The sequence below is a fragment of the Arvicanthis niloticus genome, chromosome 28 (assembly GCF_011762505.2).
Source record: "Arvicanthis niloticus isolate mArvNil1 chromosome 28, mArvNil1.pat.X, whole genome shotgun sequence".
NCBI classification, from domain to species: Eukaryota; Metazoa; Chordata; class Mammalia; order Rodentia; family Muridae; genus Arvicanthis; species Arvicanthis niloticus.
In genome coordinates, this window is record NC_133436.1 from 26656506 (window position 1) to 26677084 (window position 20579).

At 43.0% G+C, this 20579-nt stretch overlaps 1 protein-coding gene across 8 annotated transcripts in view; it reads left to right on the top strand.

The window, feature by feature from the left end:
* Positions 1-665: 665 nt before the first annotated feature.
* Positions 666-20579, top strand: part of Reps1 (RALBP1 associated Eps domain containing 1) — a 75327-nt gene continuing 55413 nt past the window's right edge. For 6 of the 8 annotated variants that reach the window (XM_076926927.1, XM_076926928.1, XM_076926929.1 and 3 more), the window contains exon 1: positions 667-950. In XM_076926927.1, coding sequence (XP_076783042.1) covers positions 798-950 — 153 coding nt within the window. In that variant the 5' untranslated portion in view covers positions 667-797. Of the gene's footprint in view, positions 951-20579 lie in introns of all 8 variants that reach the window. The other 2 variants (XM_076926930.1, XM_076926931.1) reach the window with 1 other exon arrangement.

Here is a 20579-nt window from a genome sequence, read left to right on the forward strand (position 1 = left end):
AGAAGACCCGGCTTGGGGCTAGAGTTCAGATTCGGTTTAAGCGTCCACACCTGAGCAAGCTCCCCAGCTCCAGTGGACGGGGTAAAGCGATGCACTGCTCCCTGGTGGGTGCTAACCAGGAGGAAATGCTGCAAGCCAGAAGCTGCTGCCACCCACGAGCCCGCAGCCCGACCTGAAGCCTCCGGATCGCTGGGAGCCAGGCCGGTCCCCAGGTGTCCCTCGCCTGGGGTCCTCGCGGAGGGCGCCCAGGCCACTCTCCGCGCCGCGGGGCTCCGGCCAGCAGGGGGCGCTGCGGCCCGCTCTCCCGGGAGCGGCCGAGCCAGCCCGGTGGGTGTTTCTCTCTCTCCCTCTCCCTCTCGCGCTCTCTCCTCCCGGCCTCACATCCGGGTCTGGAGCGCGGCCGCCGCTGTCAGTGCCGGGCCGGGGCGCAGTCAATGGCGGCCGAGGGAGGCGGAGCGGCGGCCACGCGCAGCCCCGAGCCCCCGAAACTTTAGACTTCCGAAGCCCCACAACTTCTCCGAGGGGGGGGGGTGCGTGGACGGAAGGGGAAGCCGAGGCGGGAAGCCCGAGGGACGCGGCCGATCCCCGAGCCGCCGCCTCCTTTTCCCCCACGCCGAGCTTGCGGCCGCGCAGAGGCGCGCGCTGCCGCCGCCGGCCGCCCCGGGCCACACGAGCTCGCCGCCCCGCGGGGAGGCCGTGCCGCGCGCGCAAGTCCCCCGCCGGGCCGCCCCGGGTCGTGGGGCCGGCGCCACCGGGTGGTGCATGCGGGGCGGGGCGGCCGCCGGGCCGAGGCGAAGATGGAAGGCTTGACGCTGAGCGACGCCGAGCAGAAATACTACTCGGATCTCTTCTCCTACTGCGACATCGAGAGCACCAAGAAGGTGGTGGTCAACGGGCGCGTGCTCGAGCTGTTCCGGGCCGCGCAGCTGCCCAACGACGTGGTCCTCCAGGTACCGCCGCGTCCCCGGCCGCGCGGGCCTGCGGGAGCGGGAGCGGGAGCGGGAGTGGGCGACGATTCCAGAAGGGCAGGTTCCCCAGGGGATCCCCCGGCGGCAGGCAGAGGCCGCAGGTGCGGGTGTGCGGGGACCCCTGGAGGGGGAGGGGTCGCCCTGCCGGGGTGGGGGCAGGGGGCTGCGGAGCCTCTGCCTGCATCCATCGGTCAGCCTGTGCACGGGAAGAGCAACTTGCCAGGAAGGCTCTCGGGGTGTGTGTGGATCTTCTGCAGTGGATTCCAGTATTCACGTAGCTCTCCGGCTCCCGCACAATAGGAAAGTTACGAGTATAGGCAGGCAAGATGCCGTATGAATCTTTGAGTGAGCTGAGCAGAATCGATGAAGTGGGTTTTGTTAAGCTTAAGGTATCCAAGAAGCAGGTTGGTTGGTTGTTTTGTTTTTTTAATTTTTAAATTATTACTTAAGGAAGCTGTGTTCTTGGGGGGAAGACTGAGACATTTGATATACTTGCCTGTAGGTGGATGCGAAAAGAACTTGTTCGTAGGATGGGTGGCCAGTGTACCGTGGACAGTGGGCTTTTGCGAGTAGTTGGTGGAGCTTGTGGATTTCGTTTGGAATATATTGAACAGATAGAATCAGGAAGGTGGATATTCTCCATCTGTAGCTCTGCCCTGTAGCAGCAAGCACGGTTAGTTTAAACCTCCTTTGTCGTCTGTTTTTACAGGTGACTTCGTAGAAGTGCTAATATTTGTGGTAAGCATTACGCTACTGCTTGATGATTCATAGCTGCTATAGTAAGAGCCTGTTTAAACGGCATGGGGGGAAGGAACTGTTGTAAGTTTTCATCCTAATCCCAAGCCAGTTACCCGAATCTCCAAACACATGGAGACGGAAGTGGATATAATACAGTGGAAGCAGACGATTGGTCCACAGGTTTTCTTTTACTTTGTTTTAAGACAGCTTCTTGGTTTATATCCCAGACTCGCCCTGAACTCAGGGTCCTGGTGCTCCCTCAGCTGCTCAAGTGCCGGGATTACAGGTGTGGCCTGGGCCAGGAGTCTCTTGTTCAATAGAAACGTGACTCTGGGCCAGGGCTCTGCCTCCTTAGCCTCGAGTTCTTGGAGGCCCATCTTAGAGTGAAAGTTAGTGTTCTGACAAAAACTATTGTGTCATAAAAAAATTTCTATACACACTTCGGATATAGATGACACCTGAGTGCCTGCTGTGGTTTAGGGAATGAGTTCTTTTTCTCTTTGCTTCTGTTTTATATTTATTGTCTTTTTTAAAACCCGAGGTATGGTGGGGGGAAAGTGAGTGTTTTAGGTACCAGTGAAGGATAGTCTCAGATCTTTGCTGCTGAAAAGGGCAACATGGTGACTATTTGAGGCTTGTGCAGCTGTTCAGATTGTGTGGATTCACTGCTTTTTGTTTTTATGGCCCTCTTGCAATGCAGAAACCAGTTTTAGCTTGGGTTCACACAAACCAGCCTGTAGTTTCCTGATGGGTTAAATGATGGCACTGTGGGGCTAGTGTCTAATGGATTTGGTAGAAAACCTACAGGTTCTGGTCAAAGCATGCTCATTTATTATGGAAATAAACCTATCTCTGAGGACTTAAAATCAAGGAGAAGCCTCCCATGTTCTGTTTTAGCGTTTGTCTTTGGGGTTCGGAGAAGCCTCCCATGTTCTGTTTTAGCTTTTGTCTTTGGGGTTCAGAGTTGACAGAAAATGACTTTTTGTCATTGTAATGGTGAACAAGACTTTAGGGTGTTTAAATACATTGTTTAGGGTGTAGAAGTTAGCATTCATTAGCCTCCAGCTGAGAGATGTTCAATTGAATCCAACTTATTTTTATATTTTACTCAATTGTATTGGTATTGAAAAATAACTTTCTATTGTCTTTGTGCATAGATAGCTTAAATAGCTTAAACATTTGGGATTCAATTACACGTTGGAAACAGTAGGAATTCCCTGAACAAGACTCTCACAGTAATATGTTCAGGTTGAGTGTCCCTCCCTGATCAGGACATCTGTAATACTCCGACATTGAAAAAACTTTGAGGACCAAAATAACACAAGTGGAGAATGCCACATTATGAAACTTTTGTGTTCAGAATTATCATTTTTTAATTTACTCTCAAACTGTGGGACCACGGTGCATGTGAGACGTAAAGAGATATCTTTAAACTTGGATCACACCCCCAAGATATCTCATTATGTATACACAAACCTTCCAAAATTTGGGGTTGGGAGGGTTGAAACTCAAAACTCTTTAGTTTCAAGCATTGCTGATAAAGGATAGCCAACCTGTACTGAGTAGCAATCTGGACTCTTGAAGCAGTTTACTTAAAATTTGGCCTAAGACATAGAAATGTGAGACAGAAGGGGAATGTGGATTTAGTTTCTCTTATGGGAGTTTGAGACTTTCTGAACACAGCCTTCCATCGCTTTTGGGGTTATTCAAACATAACACAGAGTTCTGTTCCCTTTGTTGAGTTAGATACTGGAGGGAGTCAACAGAGGCACAAGGCGTCTGAGGGCTTTGTAAATGACAAGGCCATTCAGGTGTAAAGAAAAGTGTACCTGGGAGAGGTTCCTTGTGTTCACAGACACAAAGGAAATAAGAACAGGACACAATTCAGACGGGGGTGGGGAGAAGATGGACTTCCAGGCAGGGGAAAAATATGACCAAAAGTGGGCCACCTCCGAACCTTTTCAAAGGACAAGTAGATAGTAAGATTTTACCCAAGCTAAAATGTGCTTGGAAATAATGAAACAGAGTAGGGAAGAGGTCCTATTACTAAAGACTGAAAGCAGGAGATTTTCATACCTCTTTCAGTCGCAATGGAGAAGCGTTGGAAATTTTGGCTTTGAGTGGTAGAGAACGCAGAGGATAGGGAAGGAGGCTGTTACAGGGGTGTGGCATGGGTGCTGGGTAGTGGGTGCTGGGTACTGGACCCCAGACCACAGTGACAGCACTAGAGTGGAAAATAAGGGTAGGTGTCTTTTCTGAAGAGCAGCTGGGGTCCTTACTACTTTACTGTGTGAAGTGCCTTTGGGACAATACTTGAGTCCAGATGATCAAGACTGGATGGGAAGCTTCACTGACTGTGAAGGGTATTTGAACGAAGTGATTTATAAAAGCAGTCCTCTAGGAGGCTTTTTGTCAGTCATAGAGAAGAGGTTGCTTATCTTTGGGGCTGATTTTATATCTAAGATAGGAAATGGTGAGGAACTAGGCCAGTAACACACAAAGCATGGGGTCATGGGGCTGGTGATATGGTTCCATGGGTAACGGCATCTGTTGCCAAGTGTAGGACCCACATGATGGAGGGGAAAACTGACTTCCTTAAGTTGCCCTCTCACCTCCTGAGACCAGTTAGAACATGCCTCACAACTGCCCATAAATTATTTTTTAAAACATAAAACATTTAGCTGGGTGGTGGTGGTGCACGCCTTTAATCCCAGCACTTGGGAGGCAGAGGCAGGCGGATTTCTGAGTTTGAGGCCAGCCTGGTCTACACAGTGAGTTCCAGAACAGCCAGGGATACACAGAGAAACTCTGTTTCGAAAAACCAATAATAATAATAATAATAATAATAATAATAATAATAACAACAAAACAGAAACAAAAAAAAAAACCTCAAAGAAATTTAAGAACAGCAGGAAACAAGGTGAGAAAGGACAGTATAAGGAGGAGTGGTTTTATACTCTCCGGCCATTTTTCAATGTCTAAAAATATTCTGGGTTGTTATAAAATGGAGGAGGGAATGGTTTTGCTGTTATGTAGTGGGTAGAGGCCAGAGCTACAGTGTAATGGCCCAGAGTGCATGGGACAGCCTGTGTAACAATTTCTGGCTCAAAATGGCAGTATTATTGAGATTTGAGACCTGGCCTGGACTCTGACAGGAGACAGGAAATGTCTAGAGTTACAGGAGTTGATTCTGAAGGCAAACTTGGTTAATCGTGGCCTCTTTGGCATAATTTGGATGGAGAGATGGTGGCAAGGATTCTTTTTGGACATCCCTCCAATCAGACAAGGGGTAGGATGGATGCCTGGGGTAAAGAGGAATGCAGAGCGTGAGCAGGCCTTCGGGATGCTGCTCGCCGTCAAAAGAAGCGGGTATTCTGTTTATGGTGAAAGTTGGTTCTCTTCACATGTTGGCAGTCTTTTCCTCACATGTATCAAGGGCAGGGAACAGACAGTGTTTTACATACATATTAGGACCTTGATTGGACCAGTATTTTTCAACATTTGTTAATAAAAGTCATGAGAGAGGGCTGAGTCATCTGGAGAAATGAGGGTAGAGAACAAAGAACAGAGGGCCTGGAGCTGAAGGAGGAAGGAGCTGGCATTGAGTGCCCAGTGGGCTCCTTTTACCCGGAGTTGTTCTCATGAGAGAACTCACTTGATCCCTGCACAGCCCTGGGAAGTGGGTATCGTTCTTATTAACAAGGAACTTATTAGACAGAGAAGTTAAATAATAGTGAATGTCCTTCCTTTCCCATTATCCCTTGCCACCTTGAGCTGGTTCTTCACTGTTGGGACCAGCTGAAGAATGCAATTAAGTCATTCAGACTTTGACTTGCTTGCTTTTGAGTTATATGTAGTCTTTTTCTTTTGAATAGTGAAGAGTTTAATTTATAATGATGTCTCAAAGCAGTCACTTCAGAGACAGGTAGATTCTTGTTGTTGCTTTCCTGGGTACATACTGACAGTTTTATATTGTACTGTCAGACATCTTAAGGGATATCACTACACTTGTTAGTTAGTATTTGTACTTTTAAAAAACGTATTCTGTGTATCCAAGTGTTCTATGAGTATGTGTCTTCACCATGAGCATGCCTGGTGCCCACAGAGTTTAGAGAAGGATGTCAGATTCCCGGGAACTTGAGTTTCAGACGGTTGTGAACAACCATACAGGTGCTGAGAATTGCTCCCAGGTCCTCTGGAAGAGCAACCAGTGCTCTTAACCTCTGAGCAATCTCTCCAGCACCCAAGTGTTTGTTTCTTGAGACAGAGTCTCCCTATGCAGCTGAGGCCGACCTGGAATAGCAGAGAAAACCTATTTAGGGGTAAAGAGTTTGTTGTTGAAGATAGTGTCAGTCAACCCGGAGGAGGAGCTTGGTAGTTTGTGATATTTTGTCCCAGAGTAGGAATTGAAGATCTGACCTACAGTAATTATCGGTTTTGCCATTCTGCTGAAGATTTTCAGTGTTAATAGCTTTAGTTAACTTTTCCAGAAGCAATTTATTTTTTAAAGAATAAGAAATATATTATTTACCACATTAATCAGTTTATCTTCTTAGCTTTCACTTAAAAAAAACAAAACAAAACCTCTTCTTTATCTGGGAAATGTCAGAACTTACACAGACTTGAATGTATGATTTTTGTGATAAAAGCTTTGAGTACTAACTCTCCTTTTATTGAAGCTTGCCAGCAGTGTGCCCTTTTGGTGACGCTGAAAAGCTTTAGATCAGTGTGTTGAGCAATAGCTGGTAGAGTATTTTAATAAGATACATAAATTTAATGGGAGGAGAACAACAATGAAATATAAACCAGTTTTTCTCTTGAAACTTGCTTGAGTTGGTTACAAAATCTGTTATCTAGTAGAATGTCTGAAGTGGGACTATAGCCTTATTTATGCATAGGATATTAGAACTATAACCTTATTTATACAGCAGATATCAGAAGATTAATAAAATGCCAGTTTGTTACTCTCAATCAGGGGATTTTTATTTTTGTAATTTCTAAATCACTATCTAAATCACTTGAGTTAATTAGACATTTTCCATGCACTGCTTATGAAAGAAGTCACAGCTGGCGTCTTCATACAATGTCATGCTTACTTTGGGAATTCATGTCATGCTAGTTGGCGCCTTGCCTTCCTTCATGTCCAGCGTTTTAATGTTGGGAGCTTACTGCAAGCGTTGTGACAGGCTAGAAAAGAACATAAGGAGCATTAAACAGGCTGACCCCCGCCAGTTTTGTGACTTTGACAGTCAGTTCACCTGAATCACCACACAGGAAGTGGCTGGGGTGGGTTTTCTGGATTTCTGATAGAAATGATTGTCTGTGTGTGCTGCCACTGTTCTAACACTTCAGTTGGTTTCTTTGCATTCTGTGAGTGATTTAAGGAGGAAACCTAAGCCTGCAATGGTATAGTGACAAATAGAAGATTGTATGAGTTGGACCAGTGAGTGTTTAAATTGAGAAGTGCAGCCTGGCTTCCAGGCTTTGTCCTTGCGTAGGCTGCATGTTTTGCAGCCTTCCCTCTGTGTGGTGGTGTGAATGAGAACAGTCCCCTTAGGCTCATGTGTCTGAATCCTTGGTTCCCATTTGGTAGAACTATTTGGGAAGGATTAGGAGAGATGACCTTTTGGGAGGAGATGTGTCACTGGAGATGAGCTTTGAGGTTTCAAAAGACCCTTTGACCAGTGTCTCTCTCTGCCTCGTCCTTGTGGATCAAGGTGTGAACTCTCAGTTACTCCTGAACATTTCTTTGCTCTACTGTCATGAACATTAACCCTTTGGAACAGCCCAATTACTCTTTTGTAAGTGGCCTTGGTCGTGTTTTATCACAGCAAGGGAAAAGTCTCCAAAACACTGTGCTAGGTCTCTCCATTCAGCTCCGTTTGCCTATATAGAAGAAAGTGGTGGCGCACGCCTTTAATCCCAGTACTTGGGAGGCAGAGGCAGGTGGATTTCTGAGTTCAAGGCCAGGCTGGTCTACAGAGTGAGTTCCAGGACAGCCAGGGCTACACAGAGAAACCCTGTCTCGAAAAACCAAAAAAAAAAAAAAAAAAGAAAATAAAGAAAAGAAAAGAAGAAGAGGAGGGGGAAGTGGAGGAGGAGGAAGAAATCTGTCTGACAGAAGCTAATTACCTACTGTATTTCTTTAAGATTGGTAAATTACAGGACTTGGGCTTTTAAAAAAAAGAATACATCTCTTTTCTGTTTTATTTCAAGAATTATCATATATTTAATTTGAAGTCTGTTTTGTTAAGGGACAAAGTCAGATTTTATTAGTGTATTTTTTTGAGTTGTTGAATCCTTTGGGATTCTGGTGGACACATTGGACATCTGCTTAGAAAACATAGTTATGCAACATTTTACATTTAATTTGATGCTGCCGCCCTGTCCTAGCCTGATAAAGCTTGAGAGGCTCCCTAGGTTAACACAGTCTTATGGTGTGAAATACTGAAGAAACATCTTTCTCAAATCAATTTTATACAGTACTTCCTTGTGGTCACCATCTACCTCCATGGCTTATATGTAGTGGTGAAAGATCAGCTGCGGTCTCTGCCGCAGTGTGTTGTGTCCGTGGTAACATTGAAAGGAACTGTGTGAACACAGAGGACCATTGCTAGGAAGATAGTGAGACGCACGGTGAGAGGGGAGCACATCCCAGCGGAGGCCTGGACCATTGGTAGGGAGATAGTGAGACGCACCGTTAGAGGGGAGCACATCCCAGCGGAGGCCTGGACCATTGGTAGGAAGATAGTGAGACACACCGTGAGAGGGGAGCACATCTCAGCGCAGGCCTGGGCAGGCAGTGAGGCCACGTATCCAGGGCTGTGACCTGTCTGTGTGACCAGTCTGAAGCTATGATGAGATTATGTGTTTAAGATGAGAAACTGGAACATTAATGGACAAAAGAGGGATAAGGAAGGGGCCAGTTACTCTGGGGAGTTGGGATTTTAATGGGAATCTATACATTTTTATTCAGAGGGGTAACATCTAAATTCTATTTTTAAAGACCACTCGTAACTTTTTTAAAAAGATTTTTAAAAAAATTTTCAAAAAGGATTTATCATATCTATGTATGTATATATGTGTGTGTATATATACATATATGTGTATATATACATATATGTGTGTGTGTATGTATATATATATATAATTTTTTTTTCTGTCTTCATGCACACCAGAGCAGGGACTCAAATTTTATTAATAGATTAATTAATGAGCCACCGTGTGGTTGAGCTTAGCCTGCCTGGGAGAGCAGCCAGAGTGCTCTTAACTACTGAGCCGTCTCTTTAGCCCTCCTCCCCACTCATAACTTTTTAAGAGAGTACTGGGGAAAGTGAACAGATTGGTTGGTGGATATGCAGGAGTCCACATGGGAAATAGCAGTGGCTTAGATTAGAGAGAGGCAGCCAGGGGGGAGAGGAGTGGTAAGATTGTTTAGTTAAAAATAGGAAGCCATGGTGATGAATTTGCTATGGAACTTGAGAGAGGAAAAAGAGTGTAAGGATATTGTTGGCATTGCCATTATTGGATGATTGAAAGCAGTGGGTTTTAGGGGGTGCTATTTTGGTAAAAGACTAATGATGAATTTACAAGCTCTCTTTTGTTCATTTTAAATTACGGAAGTCTGTGTTGCGGATTTTACCATTGACGATCCACACATCTTGAGGAGATATTTATCTCTTAGAGGAAGAGTTGAAGATTTTTAGATTGTTGGCAAATTGAAAACAGTAATTGAGGAAAATACTGAAGAAAAGACTATAAAGAAAAAAATGTCTAGAATTGAGTCTCAAGGACCACGGAACATTTCAAAGTTGGGACATAGAAGCCGTAGGGTGGAGGCTAAGGACAAGCAGAACAGTTGGAGGAAGGTGAAGAATGCAGACTGCACATCCTCCAAATACACCTGGGTTTCATGGTGTCGGTGCCACCTGCATTGAGTTTGGCTGAGAGTCTGAGAAATGTGAGTAGAGATGAAGCTATTGGATTGATTTAGAAACTAGATGTCATCGGTGGCTTCGATAGCAGCCCTCTTTCTTTCTTTCTTTTTTTTTTTTTTTTTTTGAGACAGGGTTTCTCTGTGTAGCTCTGGCTGTCCTGGACCTCACTCTGTAGACCAGGCTGGCCTCGAACTCAGAAATCCGCCTGCCTCTACCTCCCGAGTACTGGGATTAAAGGCGTGCGCCACCACCGCCCGGCGATAGCCCTGTTTCATGGACTACTTTCAGTAGATGTCAGGTTTGAATGGCCTGAGGATTAACTAGCCAAGGGCTCAGAGATAGGACCTAGAGATAGCTTTTTAAAAAGCAGTTTGCCCATGAAAGTGAATGGACCCAGGGCAGGCCCAGCTGACTTGAGGAGGAAGAATGAGATTGTAAAGGAAATCTTCGAGGAGGTATAATTTCAGCTGTTCCAACTATTGAAGAAAAGAAGGAAGAAGAATTATTAAGAGGATAGGAATGGTCTGGATCCTGACCACACAGTCTTCTGGAAGGAAAGAATTCATTCCTTCAATTTTAACACAGGGAGGCAAATAGGAAGGTATGTAGATTTAGTGGAGAAATGTTCCAGCCAGTGGCTTCTGCTTTCTCTCCTGAGACAAGATTAAGATTGTAGTTTCAGGAAATCAGCATACTATAGTAGGAAACATTTGTTGTAGCATCAAAAAGATTTAGGGATGAACTGTAAAATATTACACAAAATCTGAAGATTTAAACAAATAGAGTATGTGTCTAGGTTGGAAGGCTGAATTTTAATACCTAGATTTTAACAAAATCCTTGTGGTTTGTTGAAGCAGTTAAGCCAGTCCCAAAAGACTTAAGAGAAGATACGGGAGCAGAATTGGAGACTTGATCCTTCTCATTCTAAAAACTGACTACACTGCTATGCTAACCAGGACAGAATGATTGGCCTAAGATTAAATGAGTAGATCAGTGATCAGAATTGAGAATTCAGAAATCAGCCTTTATACTTATGATTAGTTTACTTTGTGGGAATCTGCCAGGAGATTTTATTGGGAAAAGGGTATTCTCAGCAGATGCTTCTAAAGTGGGTAGATACCTGTGTACTCAGGAAAAATGGACTTAAGCATTTTGTTTATAAATCACATCATATGTAAAAGTTAATTTAAAATAGATTATGTGCTTAATTGTAAAATTTAAATCCATGAAACTTCTAGATGTGTGACCTTGGGTTAGCTTGAGCTCTTAGATATGACACTAAGATCATATAAACCTTGAAAGAAAAAAAAAGTATAAATTGGATTTTATTCAAAAAATGTTTACTATTGCAGAAGGTAAGAAAGTTCAAAGGATATAGACTTGGAAAGATATTTGCATATTATAAACATGGTAACAGTCTTTCATCTAGAATATGTCATTAATAATTAGGGAGCTGTTTATTAAACCACAGTGATAAACTGTCACTAAAAAGGCTATAATTAAAGTCTGCTAATACTTAGTATTGGTATTGTGAAGAGAATACAATACTTTCACACTGCTCTTGGGAATGTAATTGGCACATAGCTGTTTTGTAAAACACTGGCTTTAAAACTTGAGCATAAACTTACCTAGGAATAAGCAGCCTTTACTTTTATGCATCTACCCAAGAGACAGAAGAAAATGTTCCAGGAGTTCTTTGTCAGAAAATTTACAAATGCACTACTCTTTAGCAAACCTGAAAAACAATCAAAAGAATCCATCAATTAGTAATTGGCAAATTAAATGTTATATCCATAAAGGGAAGTACTATTCTGTCATCAAAAGGAACACATTCTGATATACATTGTAACAAAGATAATGTTAGAAACTTACTAAATGACAGAAACCAGACACAAAAAAATACTTGTTGTATTGCATTATATGAAATATTTGAAAACTAACTATAGAAAAAATTCTATGGAAAAGATCCATAGAAACAGATGTTGATGATTCTCTAATCCCAGGACAGAAGCGGCATTCTGGAGGGAATCGACTTTGGGAGAAAAACAGTTCTAAACTTGAGGTGTGGGATGGTGTACAGCACTGTAGGCTCTCTTTGAACTGTAAGCTGAACTGTGGTTTAATTTTATGGGGTAAAACTTCTATTTCACAGCTCTGTTGTTTAAAGCATGAATTTGTCATTTTGAAAGTGAACTGGGGACTGCACTGTGAATATAATTTTATTTATCAAGCTGTATCATAATTTAATGCAAGTGGGCATTTGGTGAGGGACTTAGGTTTTGAAGATAGACTTTATATGTAACTTGTCACATGAGGAGTCATTAGAACCGACTGCACTTGTTTGCTTGGTTTTGCTCACATAGTTTACACTGTAGCTGGGGATCACCTTGATTCCTGGTCCTGCTGCCTCCGTCTTTCAAATGCTGGGATAATGGGCACAGGGCACCATGTCTGACACACCAACAATGAATTCTGGGTAGTGGTTATTCATTTTGTTTTGTGTGTCAGGGACCGTTCTGCACACTGTGTATATATTAATTTCCCCTTCTAAGCTCAAGTGATCCTCCTGTCTTGGCCTCTAGAAAGTACCCAGGTCAATGCTTGTGTCATTATATTCAGTTAATTTACTCTGTGTAAGCATAGTATTTGTTAGAAGGAACTAGAAATTATGCCTTGGACCAAATCTAGACCAATTTCTGCCTTTGATACTTTGAGTGATATATTACTAATTTTTATATTGCTCTGATAAAACATCATGACCAGGGTAACTCATAGAAAGACTTTATGTGGGGCTTCTGGCTCCAGAGGGTTAGAATCCATGATGGTGGAACAGGTAACAGAAGGCTGGAGCAGCAGCTCAGAGCTCATATTTTGAACCACAAACAGGAAGCAGAGAGCACTAACTTAAAATTGCATGAGTTTTTTGAAACCTCAAAACCCATGCCTAGTGACATACTTCCTCCAGCAAGGCCATATCTCCTAATTATTCCCAAAGAGCTCCCACCTTGGGACCAAGTATTTGAGTGCCCACAACTCAGTGAAAACATCTCATTCAAGCCAGCACAGATCTTACTGCACTTAGATAGACTTAATTGGCATGTCATAATTTTATGGGAAATTACAGAAATGTAATACCCCAAAATATGAATTTAAAATGATGTCTGACAAATTATAATCTTAATACAACAGTAGTTTCTACTACTTAAGGACTGAAAAATTAGTCTGTCATCATGACTCTGTAGACATCAGGCCTTTGAAGGACTGATATAACATCTCCATTTAATTCTTGAGTTTTCATAAATAACCAGATCTTGTGTCCAGGCATCACAATTATGCTTCTTTGTGTAAAAATTAGTTGTAAAGAGTGCTGATCTAATATTAATTTGATTGTTACTATGGTTTGCCTATGAGCTAAGCAAAAGTACACATTGATGTTGACATATCAGTAGACTTGAAAAGGAAAATTACTGCCTAGAAACTAAAAGAGTCGGTGAGGGTTTTTTTTATGTTGAGTTTATGGCTTGGGGGCCACGGGTTCAATGTTTTGAGTGCATATTGCACTCTTACATTGTGATCTAGAGTGAGTGTTCGTTCTAGAGTACTACATTGTGTCTCAGGAAAACAGTTAAACACCTTTGTAACTTTCCATGTCAACAAACATCGAGTTTAGTCAAAATAGAATAGACTTTGGAATGTGACAGCTTCAGATTTGAATCTCTCTCTGCTTGGTGCTTATTAACTTCTCACCCTGATCTGATAACTGAACCTGCTAAGATTCCTGTTAATCCCAGATCTGAAGGATTGGTAATGAACGGCAGCCAGAAGTGTGTGAAGCAATGTGCATGGGGTCTGGTTCTTAAAATGTGACCAGATAAGTTTCATTTGCTCAGCTTTGCTCTGCAAGAAAACTTGGAATCTGCAGTATCTTGGCTTTAAGTAACAGAACCGGCATTACACCTTCTGTTGCTTGTGTTTTGCTTGAACACAGTGCTGCTCCCAGCCTTAGAGCCTGCCGATGGTCCTTTTATTTTCCCCTCTTAGTGTGCAATTAAGTTGAGGGTTTGTTTTTCCTAAGTGAAATGTACCCAAAGAAAGACCAGAGACCCCAATACAGGTGACTCTGAGGTGGGGAGCCGTAGAGCTTGCCGAACAGTGATGCTGCTGACAAACCCAAAGGAAGTGGAGGAACTGTTGGGTGGTGGTTGTTGTTTTTGTTGTCTTCACAGAAGACTGAAACTTAGCAGAGTGTTCCATGACGTGCTTTTTATATTCTTAATATCTAGACACCAGTTTATGCCTTAAGCCTGACTAAGTCAACCAGAATGCATTTGTTAGTGAAAGAGACGAGACCTGAGGCAGATAGCTAGAAGCCTGAGGCATCTGAAAGCTGTCTTCGTGACACAGCTCTTATTTAGGGTCTTAGAGGTAGAAGAATGAGGGAGACTCCTGACCAGTTTGTTATTGCTCCTTTAAAATGTTTTCTAGTTTAAATTTGGACTGGTTCCTGTTGGGACTTTCCTTTACATTCCTTGTCATTTCTTACTATATTCTTCAGGCATAGAGCACATCTCTTCTCATGATGAGTTCCTTTTATTCTTTTTTTTTTTTAAATATGATATTTTATTTACATTTCAGATGTTATCCCCTTACCCCATTCCCCCCCCCCCAGGAACCCACTATCCCATTCCCCCTCCTGCTTCTAAGAGGATATGCCCTTACCCACCCTCCCACTCCCACCTCTCCACCCTTGAATTCCCCCATACTTGGCATCCAGCCTTCATGGGATCAAGGATCTCCTCTCCCACCTATGCCCAACAATGCCATCCTCCCCTACATATACAGCTGGAGCTATGGGTCCCTCCCTATGTGCTCCCAGGCTGGTGGTTTAGACTCTGGGAGCTCTGGTTGGTTGGTATTGTTGCTGTCCCCATGGGGCTGCAAACCCTTTCAGCTCCTTCAGTCTTCTCTCTAACTCCTCCATTGGGAACCCCTTGATCAGTTCAGTGGTTAGCTGTGAGCATCTGCCTCTGAATATGTCAGACTCTGGCAGACCTCTAAGGACACAGCTCTATCAGGCTCCTGTCAGCATGCACTTCCTGATATCCACATCAGCATCTACCTTTGGTGACTGCACATGGGATGGATACCCAAGTGGAATGGTCTCCAGACGGTCCTTCCTTCAGTTTCTGTCCTACACTTTGTCTCCATATTTGCTCCCTTGAGTATTTTGTGACTCCTTCTAAGAAGGACTAAAGCATCCACACTTGGTCTTCCTTCTTCATGAGCTTCATGTGGTCTGTGAGTTGAATCTTGGATAGTTCAAGCTTCTGGGTTATTATCCAATTATCAGTGAGTAAATACCATGTGTGTTCTTTTGTGACTGGGTTACCTCCCTAAGGATGATATTATCTAGTTCCATCCATTTACCTAAGAATTTCTTGAATTCATTGTTTTTAATAGCTGAGTAATACTCCATTGTGTAAATGCACCACATTTTCTGTATCCATTCCTCTGTGGAAGGACATCTGGGTTCTTTCCAGCTTCTGACTATTATAAATAAAGCTGCTATGAACATAGTGGAACATATGTCCTTGTTATATGTTAGAGAATCTTCTGGGTATATGCCCAGGAGTGGTATAGCTGGGTCCTCAGGTAATACTATGTCCAATTTTCTGAGGAACTGCCAGACTGATTTCCAAAGTGGTTGCACCATCTTGCAATCCCACCAACAATGGAGGAGTGTTCCTCTTTCTCCGCATCCTCGCCAGCATCTACTATCACCTGAGTTTTTGATCTTACCCATTCTGACTGGTGTGAAGTAGAATCTCAGGGTTGTTTTGATTTGTATTTCCCTGATGACTAAAGATACTGAACATTTCTTTAGGTGCTTCTCGGCCATTTGAGTTTTTTCAGTTGAGAATTCTTTGTTTAGTTTTTTTTTTTGTTTTTAAAGATTCATTTATTATATATGGGTACACTGTCTTCAGACACACCAGAAGAGAGCATCAGATCTCATTATAGATGGTTGTGAGCCACCATGTGGTTGCTGGGATTTGAACTCAGGACCTCTGAAAGTGCAGTCAGTGCTCTTAACCACTGAGCCATCTCTCCAGCCCCCTGTTCCTCATTTTTAAGAGGGTTATTTGGTTGTCTAGAGTCTCATTTCTTGAGTTCTTGTATATATTGGATATTAATTAGCCCTCTATTGGATGTGGGATTGGTAAAGATCTTTTCCCTTTTCTTTTTTAAGATTATAAACCAACTCACTTTTTTAATAGTCCTTTGATTTACTTTGCCCCAGAAGTATTTATCTATAACAATCTGAATCAAGGTACAAACAGTATTGTTTATATGTAAAACAATATATATTTATGTATAAAGCAATATTGTATTATATGAGGTTAGATATTCAAGAGAACAATTTAATACTCGTATATAAAATACTGTGTTCATGTTTGTTTGCTTATTTATTTGATTTGTGCTTCTTGAACTTTTCGATGGCTATCCCAGCAGGTAGTTCGGCACCTGTACTTTTCTAACACTGCCCTTTATGTTTGTATTTCTATACTTTCAGTATCTTCATTCCCCAGCAGTATATTGCTAGGTCCAAGCTAAACTCTTCAGCCACCTTAAAATTCAAAATGGCAGTGATTGCCCCTTCAGCTTTTGAGACCAGATTGCGTAGTTCTTTCAGCTAGACCCAGTATACTTGCAGACAGGATAGAAGCTGCCAAGATGACTTGAGCCAGCTATTGTGAACATACTCAATACATTTACATTGCATTAAGGCATTGTTACCTCAAGATTGTTCTTGTGCTTGCTTTAAAAAAGTTGGTTTTGTTTTGTTGTGGGGTTTTTTGTTTGTTTTTGTTTTTGTATCATAGCTTAGCTAGAGATGTACTTTAGTGACAGAATGATGTTCAGAACCCTAGGTTGGTCTCTAGCAGGAGCTAGGGACAGAGAAAGGGAGATGCCATGGCCCTCTTTAAGTATTAAGCTTACACGAGTATTTCTCCTTTCGAGTGAGGTCAGAACTCTCCTAAGATGTATGGTGAGAGTGGTCTTTGAAGTGGTGCCGTAGAAGTGCACTCACTAGGTGACTAATCAGGATCTGAATACAAACTCAGGGCTGAAGTATTGCTGATTCAAGGCTGGTGGCCTGTGGTTGTTGTTGTTGTTGTTGTTGTTTAAGGCACCTGATAGCTTTCCTCCTAGGTCCAGCTCCATCCTGATTGTTGTCCTAACATGGGCTTCATGCTTCAACTCAGCAGGCTGTGGTCTGTTTGGTGCAGAGCTTGTGATTTTAGTAGTTGCTTCTCATCAGGCTGCTTCCTCATTTGGAACACTCTCCTTCCACTTCCAGGGTGTTCCCCATCCCTGTATGAACTGTCTTCACTTTGGTAGGCTTTGGAGATCCTGATTTGAACAACATCATGGGTTTCTAAAGCTTCACTCCTTCGTGATCAATTGTGATTAGGAATGACCAGAACAACTTAGGAAGCTAAGGGTTTATTTTAGTCAAAATTCCATATATAACAGTTTACCCTCAAAAGCAGTGAGAGCAGGCACTCACCCAGTGCACGAACCCAGAAGTAACTGATGGGCTTGTTCCCTTATGACTTGCTTAGCCTGCTTTCTTATAGAGCCCAGGACCAGCCCAGTAAAGGCACCACCCATAGAGGGCTGGGAACTTCCTCACTAATTAAGAAACTGCTCTCTAGGCTTGCCTACAGCCTGATCCAATGGAGGCATTTCCTCAACTGTGGCTCTTTCCTCTCAGATGACTCTAGCTTGTGTCTTGACATAAAATTAGCCAGTGCAGTTGGTACCATTTGGAGTTTGTCTATTGCTTGCTGCACTTCAGAGCCAATAACACTGGAAATGTATTGTGAATAAAATTCAGATTTCTTTTTTGTTTTTTTTCCTCCTTCCTACCTTCTTTTCTTCTTCCCTCCTTCTGTCCCTCCTTCCCTTCTGCCCTCCCTCCCTTTTTTCCTCCTTCTCCCTTCCTTGATTTTTCTCTCATCCATCTTTTCTTCCACCCTTTGTTTCTCACCCCTTCTTCCTCCTTTCTTATCGCCTTTGGTGCCTTACATGGTCTCAAATTCACAACCCTCAGCCTCGGCCTCTTACGTGGTAAGACTGCAGGCCTTCACATATCTACAATTCAGGTTCCTTTTCATTCATGATCTCACGGTGTCACAGGAGAGTATTAGAAATGCATAGCAGATATTTAGAAACACAGGGCCAGTCAGTTGCTTCATCCAGCTCTTGCAGTCCACACAGATGAGGATGAGAAAGTAAGGCAGGCCTCCTCAGGCAGGGAAGTAAGTCAACGTGTGGCGGGGAAGTTGTGTTTGGCTGGCCTGCTGCCTAGCACTGTGGGTGCTCTCCCCATCCCAATCAGCATTCTGGGCATGAGGAGAGAGAGGCAGCAAGAACAGGAACAACTAGCCCTGAATTCTGAGCTCTGACTTTGCTGATATGTTTGCCTGTTTGCCAGTTCCTTCTTTCTTTGAGAACTTTTAAAAAGTGTAATAGCAGACTGGGACATTTTAAAAAAACAAAAAGCAGGAATTTATCTGCAATTATAAGGATTAGCCGTGGCAGAGTCTGGGTATCTCAATGCTGCAGCATGTACCTTTGTTCATAAAATACAATATAAAACATAACTTATGGAGTTTCTGAGTACCTGGGTACAGGTAGAGCCACAAATGAATTTATGGGTAAAAGTGCCTTTGCACACAGTATCACTTCAGGATAGCACAGTTCCTAGCATAGACCATTGCAACTTGGGCCATGTCAGAATCACTGTGCAAATCTGCAGGAACAGAAGCAGAAGTGGTTGAGGGCAGTAAAAGAGCCCGCCCTCAGAAAGAGTGATGGCCTGAGGTAGGGAGGTTATGGTTAGGTTTTCTGTTCACTGCCCACAGTTTTAAACCAGTCAGAAATCTTTTACTTCCTTGATCACATTTCCCTCTAGACTTAATTCTGGAAGGAATCCAAACCTAGTGTTTCTCACTTGTACCTAACAAATGGCAAAGTTGTAATTGCCATACTTCCCAGTGATGTTTATGGAGGTCAGTTTCTGCAATGTTTCTTTTTGCTCCCAATGTAATTCTCTTGAGTTTGCATATCCACTTGTCCCCTTCTCTTCTCTTTTGCTGTCAAAAAACAATTGGTTCCTGTTTCTGCTTGCCCACCGCGAACCCTGGTTCCCCAAGTACTAGTCATCTACCTTTTGCTTCGCCTTCTTTTCTCTTAAAGATACTCTTTTAAAAGGTTTCAATTATTATTTTAAATATGTGTAAATGTAGGTGTGTGCCTGTAGGTAAATAAATCCACACGGGTACAGGTGCTTGCAAAGGCCCTGTTTGGGTCCCTGGATCTGGAGTTACAGGGAACTGTGAGCTGCTGGAGCTGGGTATCGGACCGGAACCTAAGTGCGGCTCCTCTGCACAAGCCGTGTTTGCTCGGAATCAGTGAGCGCTGAGCTTCCCAGCCATTTAAAGATACTTTTGTTTTTCTTTTTGGTTTGGTTTTGGTTTTTTGAGAGTATTTCTCTGTGTAGCCCTGGCTGGCCTAGAACTCTGTATACTAGGTTGGATCAAACACAGAGATCCTTCTGCCTCTGCTTCCCAAGTGCTGGGATTAAAGGCATGTGCCACTATGTCTGGTTTAAAGATATTCATAGAGTTCATTTTTATCCTACTTAACCAATCCAGACCTTTCTGTGGCTCTTTCTTTGTCTTACCACCTCCCTTGCTGTTGTCATTGAATGTCATCTTGGTGGCTATTATGTCTTTTATCCTGGTGCTGAAGGAGTCTGTGTTTGGTGCCCCCCTTTGTCTCCGTTCTCTTTCTCTTTTTCAGAGTTAGCTTTGATTCCTTTCTTCTATTCTGCCTCAAGGTTCTGAGAACCCTTTGAAAGGTCTCAGCTTCTCAGTGCTTCTTGCTATTGTATTTTCCATCTCTGACCACTCATTGTTAAACTGCTGCAGTGGCCTCCTACATCCCAGTGAACTCTGCTAAAGTGCTAAAGGATGAGAGGTCGGATTAGAAGTTATACTCTTGAGACCTGGTCTGTCAAGATTAGCCTGTAGTTAGCACTCTCCCTGGCTTGCTCTGGTTTTCTGCCTTGCTTCCACTACCTTCTTACCCTGCTCTGTTAACATTCCCCATTTGAATTGCCTCTGGTGTTTAAGCTTACCAAAAGCCTGTCCCTTTCTGATGGTCCAGATCAGATTGTTTAAAGCAATGTTGGCTCCCCTCCCCCCCAATATTATATACGTCTAATTAGTTCTTAAAATAACAATAGTAACTATATAGCACTTACAATAAGGAGGATGTTGAGCTAATTGACATATCTGTAACTTTAAATTTAAAAGTAGGTATTTCCACTTTTCTGCTGAGAAACCTAGAACTCATAAGAGGCTACATGTTCAACATGAACTGAGATCGAATCCAGCTCCCCCAAGGGCAGTAGTTACACTTGGTACTGTAGACTCTAGAAGGCATAAAATGACAACCCTATATCCTGGCATATCTTTGAGGCTTGTATATTGTTTGCAGTAGGTAAGACTGTCTTTGAACTTTTGGTCTACCTCCCAATCCCTAGAATATATTTATTTGAGGACTGAAGAGATTGTGCTGAGGTGTTCCCGTAGTGCTGCTGACTGTAATAACTGGTTTATTCTTTGTCTTAGAGCAGTCTCTAAGATGACAATGGAAATACGGTGCTTTAGACCTGGCTATGTACTGGAGCCAGAAGGGAGACAGCAGACACAGCTTATGTTTTGTTTCCCAAGTGTGGGATGTGTACCCAGAGATAACAAAGCACAGTTGGAAAGAAAGCTTTCCCTTCTTGTTTCTCACATCTCAGTACTCATTAGAGGAGTATCTGCACCTTTAGCAGACAGCGGCATTGGTTAAAGTT